We start from the raw sequence: 5,496 nt of genomic DNA, 5'->3' as shown, positions 1-5,496 counted from the left end.
AATATGAACATTGAGAAGATGCCAGTTATCTTTCACCGTGTATAATTAAGAGCAAAGTGTAGCCCAGTGTTAGTTTTGAAACTATAATCTTAATAATACAATAGATTTAATATCAAAATTATAAATGTTGAACCCATTAAATTTAATTTTGAATTCGGCTTTGGCTCCCTTCCATTTATTAACATGGATTATTACTATTGGAGTATCCCAACTGAAACGTACTATCATGCACTAGCAATGGAAAAGAATTACAATATCACGTCTAATACATACTATTTCAAAAAAGGTCAAAAGGGACAGGAAAAAACACAGAAACAAAATTAAATGGTCATCAAGGAAACAAGAATAAGCGGGAGTCCACTGGTAGGGCTATCAATTGTACAATTTTATGTGCTCCAATCTTTTTAATCAGTTTAAAAAAATAGCAGTTTTTTAAATTTGAAAATAATTTAATTTAAACTTCATATTTTATCGTTAATAACAAATTTTTATACGCACATATTTTATACTATAAATTTTAAAATTCTTACACACAAATATTATGTATGGTATATTTATGATTACAATATTTTTATTAAATTTTATGTTTAGTCAAACTATATCATATTTATATATATATATATATATATACACGAACCATATTCATTCTTAATGACTGACTCTCCATTTCCTACGGCAACCACCCCTACCTAGCACAAATTAAAGGGGTGTGACTAGGCTGGCAGTCATAATGTCATATTACACACAAGTTCCTATCCAGCGGTCTCCTTCTTTTAAGATACATTTCGGCCTTGTCGTTTCCAATGCACCATTATTATTAAAGTCCGCTTCACATCCATGACGAATTAATACGTGCGGCAGCTGCATTTAATTACTTTCATCGATCTGTCACCTTTAATTTGCCTAGCTAGCTCCCTTTTTCTTTTCATAAAACTACCCTACAAAAACACGTGATATATCATCTTTCACTGAATGAACAAGAGAGAAAGATGGAAGGCATCGAGCACAGAAGCGTGAACGTTAATGGCATCAACATGCACGTAGCTGAAAAGGGTCAAGGCCCAGTTGTTCTCTTCCTCCATGGTTTTCCCGAGCTCTGGTACACGTGGCGCCACCAGTTGGTAGCCTTCGCTGAGTTAGGCTACCGTGCGGTGGCGCCGGACTTACGGGGCTACGGAGACACGGACGCACCCGGTGAAGTAGCTAGCTATACTTATTTTCACGTAGTCGGGGATTTGGTGGCGCTTATAGAGTCGCTAGGAGTGGAGAGTGTTTTCTTGGTGGCTCATGATTGGGGTGCCATGATAGGTTGGTACTTGTGTTTATTCAGGCCTGATTTGGTGAAGGCCTATGTTTGTCTCTCTGTGCCTTTCAGACCAAGGCATCCCAAAATGAAGCCTATTCCTACCATGAGAGCTTTCTTTGGAGATGATTACTACATGTGCAGATTCCAGGTACGTACTCATTTTGTAGAAAGATCCATGTTATTTCTCAACATTATTTTCCACTTGCATCTATGATTATATATAGACTACACTTGTAGGATTTACTGAGTCCATATGATTAATCTAATGGCATCGTAAGTTAGTATATACAGTGGAGGGAGCCACATAAATTCAAAGACTTACCGTGTGTTTGGTACGAAAGAAAATATTTTTCATCGAAAACATTTTCCTGAAAAAACTTTCATAGAAAATGAGTGGTTTTATCACTTATTTTTCCTTATTTGGTTAGTGTTTGATTGGGGAGTATAAAATATTTTTAGAAAAATAATTTTTTATGCTACTCTCCACAATCCACCTTCCCAAAATCTTCATGTTTCTTGTACTCCTTCCCTCCCTCCTACCCCCGCCCTATCCGGGAATCTATTTCCTTCAAGAATTTAATTATTCTTTTCAAAATTCACACAAACCCAAAGGAACTAATGTGTTACTTTCACACAAGAACAACGTTGAAATTTGAGCTCGATGACTAAAAGAAAATACTTTTTTTTTTGTTGAAAAAGAAAGTATTATTTCTACAACATGAAAAGAAATTACTCATTTTATTGAACGAAAGAAAATACTTTTTCTACGTCATGAAAAGAAAACGAAAGAAAATACTTAGTTTATTGAAATAAAAGAAAATACTTTTTCAAATAATGAAAAGAAAATACCCGTTTTGTTGAAATAATAGAAAATATTTTTTCTACATCATGAAAAAATAAATATTCGTTTTGTTGGAATGAAAGAAAATATTTCTTATACGTCATGAAAAGAATATACTCATTTTGTTGAAATAAAAAAAGTAGTGTATTTACAATATGAAAAGAAAGTACTCTTAACAATATTTCTATTTAGGGTGGGTGATGAGCGAGGGTGGTTTGGAGTGGGTGGGGTAGGGGTGGGTTGGTGGGGATGAGCAATAGGGCGGAGAAGGTTGAAAATGAGTTTTGGAAAATGTTTTTCCTTAGTTGGAGGAAATATTTTCTAAAACATTTAAGTCAACCAAACATGAGAAAATTGGAATGCATTTTCCGGAAAATATTTTCCTTTGTACCAAACACACCCTTAGTTAAACACCTTTCAACCAGATATTATATATATCGTGTATATATATGGAGTAGTTTTTAACGTATATAAATAAATCTTAAACCCCTTTAATGAAATTTGTGACCACACAAGTATATGGGGTCTTTCATATCTATTGGCTGTGCGTGTTAATGTCTAGATAGGTGGGGAAAGTTGTTCTGCTCTTTTGAATAACGATGGTACGTGCCTAGAATTTTGATTAATCCAGCTTTACAGTAGGCAACGCCATTATCTTTTTAGGATTTAACGTATATTCATTCACTCTCTATGCAAATAAATATTTACAAAATTAGTAAAATTTAACTTGATACAGAAATTTATTTGTCCTATTTTCAGGTTATCAAATTCCCTAATCATAGATCGCTTTTTAATTCCTTTTTAAGTACCCTAATAGTGTAAAATGTTGTTTATATAGTTTTATTCCTTTATTTCTTTTGCATGCAAAAAAAGTTTGACAGTTCTTTTCATTACTAGTACCTAGTAATGAACCATTCTAAGCATCAACAAGAGTTGTGGTGGAGTGGTAGTACTTATTCATTATTAATCATATGTTTCGGGTTCGAGCTAGAGGCGGATTTAGGATTTCGAGAACGTGGGTGCACCACTAAAAAAAGGAGGGAAAATAATTAAGTATTGAATCAAGTGCATCATTAAACATTTATGGAACATGGGTACCAATACATAATAGTGGACAAATTCTAAAAAATGTGTACATAAAATACCTAATTTGATGGAGGGACCATGGGTTCATGTGCCATGTATTATAGGCTATAGATGCGCCTCTGGTTCGAGCATTGGGTATAAAGTCATCTTTATCAGGGAGTATTTTACCTCTGATATGGGACTTCCAGGCTAGAATTTGGATTTAGTCGAGGCTTAATACATATTCCGAACATCGGATAGAAAAAGAAAAAAAATCTAAGCATATCCATGTCTAAAGAAAATTCTTTGAAAAGTTAAATGGTATCTCTTATTTTCTTCCAAAGTAAGCAAACAACACAAGACGAAAGGAATATTTAAACAGGCTTTTAGTACTCCTTGTAACTTCTAGATGTATAAGCTTTTCAAGTACTGAAAACAAAAGAGAAAAGAAGTTAAACAAATATTTTCTATGTACATATAAATTGACCACTTGTTCTTGAGGAAGAGAGTACAGTAGATGCAGAAGTCTTATTACACATGGAAAGTTGGCATTATTGTTGCCAAATTTGACCATCCAAGACAGTACCTCCAATTTGTCCTCATGTTGTACCGAAATGTTAATGGGTCCAATGTACTAGTTGCACTAACGTAGAATTTAAGAATGCTGGTAAGCGGTGGTTTTTAATGATGTAACGTGCCTGTGTCAGGGTGAGTTGTTAGTACTAGTAGTTTAGTTCGTTAACACAGTCGAATTTAGTACTCCATCTACCAAATTAAATATGACCAAAAGGGCTTCATTTTAGGATCGAACTAGCTAACGCGCACTCGTTCTGTACGTTTAATTACACCTAATTGTTGTTAAATTTGTCCAAAATGTGCTTTAAATACAAAGTTTAGTCCATCAAAAGAGAAGAAATTTAGTAAAAATCAAAAGTACAACTTGCTCCATAATATGTTACTACTAGTATTTTTCTGTGTTCTTATGGTTACATGTGGAGTTAAATAGCTGATTATGTTTTAAATTTTTTGATTATCCAGTAGGAATATGCTTTGTTATTGTCTTCTCAGATAAAATACAAAACTTTACAGCAACTTCGTTTTTTTTCCCCTCTGGTTTGGTTATCATGATTGTAGCCAACTTGAGGTCTGATGCGCGGCTGAATAAATGCTGTATAGTAATCCACTTCACCAACTCCACGAATCTAAGCTTAATTTTGTTGTCATGGTTTTGTATCGCGAAATATAAAGATAACGTATATTTTGACATGGTTCTTGTGTTACAGGATCCAGGAATGGAAGATGAGATAGCGAAATATGGCAGCGAAGCAGTACTGAAAAAGATACTCACAGATAGAAAACCAGGACCCCCTTGCTTGCCCAAGGAAAACCCCTTTGGCATTTCCTCTGATTCTAAGCTACCCTCTTGGCTTTCTCAAGATGACCTCAACTACTACTCTAGCAAGTTTGACCAAAAGGGCTTCACTGGAGGATTGAACTACTACCGCGCACTCGATTTGTACGTTCCATTACCCCTAATTATGTTAAAATTGCTGTTAACTATCTAGGGGTATGTTAAACATATTTAAGTTAAAACTTTTCATATACGTACTATGTATTTTATAGTGTTGAATTATTTTTTTGCAGGAGCTGGGAGCTGACAGCTGCGTGGACGGGAGCAACAGTGAAGGTTCCGGTGAAATTTGTGGTTGGTGAGTTGGACTTGGTGTATACGACACCAGGAATGAAAGAGTATGTGCACGGAGGTGGTTTCAAGAAGGATGTTCCAATGCTTGAGGAAGATGTGGTTGTGATGGAAGGAGCTGCACATTTCATTAATCAAGAAAGAGCTCAAGAGACTAACTCTCACATTCATGACTTCATTAACAAGTTCTGATCATATATACTCTTCTTGCTTGCGATTTACTGCTATTCTAGTTACTAAACTGGAATTATGTGGTTTGGTATCGGCAAACTTTGAATGAATTAATCTGCATGTTTCTGATGTTTTACAAAACGCTTTAATTTTAGTTCTAGTTCACTGCTCTTGCCTTCTGAAATTACAACTCAAGTGTTATGCATAGAATATTTTCAAAGCCCAAAACTAAGTGAGAGACCTTGAGCACTCCAATTTCTTACATCTCTTTCTCTCAACTCAAATCAAGTTGAAAATACTGACTGAAGTTGTGCTCAATGAAGGGCTTCTTGCTGGGAGAAAGGAAACAGAACCTTAAAATCGGTATTAACAATTATCAAACAGTTGATAAAATTGAGAAAAAAAGGCCTT

At 34.8% G+C, this 5,496-nt stretch overlaps 1 protein-coding gene across 1 annotated transcript; it reads left to right on the top strand.

Moving 5' to 3' along the window:
- Positions 1-696: 696 nt before the first annotated feature.
- Positions 697-5,226, top strand: LOC104119314 (uncharacterized). The gene is made up of 3 exons (XM_009630780.4): positions 697-1,454; positions 4,496-4,728; positions 4,857-5,226. Exons 1-3 carry the CDS (start codon positions 990-992, stop codon positions 5,104-5,106), a joined length of 948 nt encoding a protein of 315 aa, XP_009629075.1. The 5' UTR covers positions 697-989; the 3' UTR covers positions 5,107-5,226.
- Positions 5,227-5,496: the final 270 nt, after the last annotated feature.

This window comes from Nicotiana tomentosiformis, chromosome 1 (assembly GCF_000390325.3).
Source record: "Nicotiana tomentosiformis chromosome 1, ASM39032v3, whole genome shotgun sequence".
NCBI classification, from domain to species: domain Eukaryota; kingdom Viridiplantae; phylum Streptophyta; class Magnoliopsida; order Solanales; family Solanaceae; genus Nicotiana; species Nicotiana tomentosiformis.
The sequence above is the reverse complement of the archived record's forward strand: the minus strand, read 5'-3'. Positions and strand labels throughout refer to the sequence as shown.

Excerpts from the sequence above, each read along its gene's own strand:
- LOC104119314 (XM_009630780.4), top strand. The coding sequence starts at position 990 with ATGGAAGGCATCGAGCACAGAAGCGTGAACGTTAATGGCATCAACATG. Across the intron at positions 1,455-4,495 it reads ACTACATGTGCAGATTCCAG|GATCCAGGAATGGAAGATGA; the intron begins GTACGTACTCAT and ends CTTGTGTTACAG. Across the intron at positions 4,729-4,856 it reads TACTACCGCGCACTCGATTT|GAGCTGGGAGCTGACAGCTG; the intron begins GTACGTTCCATT and ends ATTTTTTTGCAG.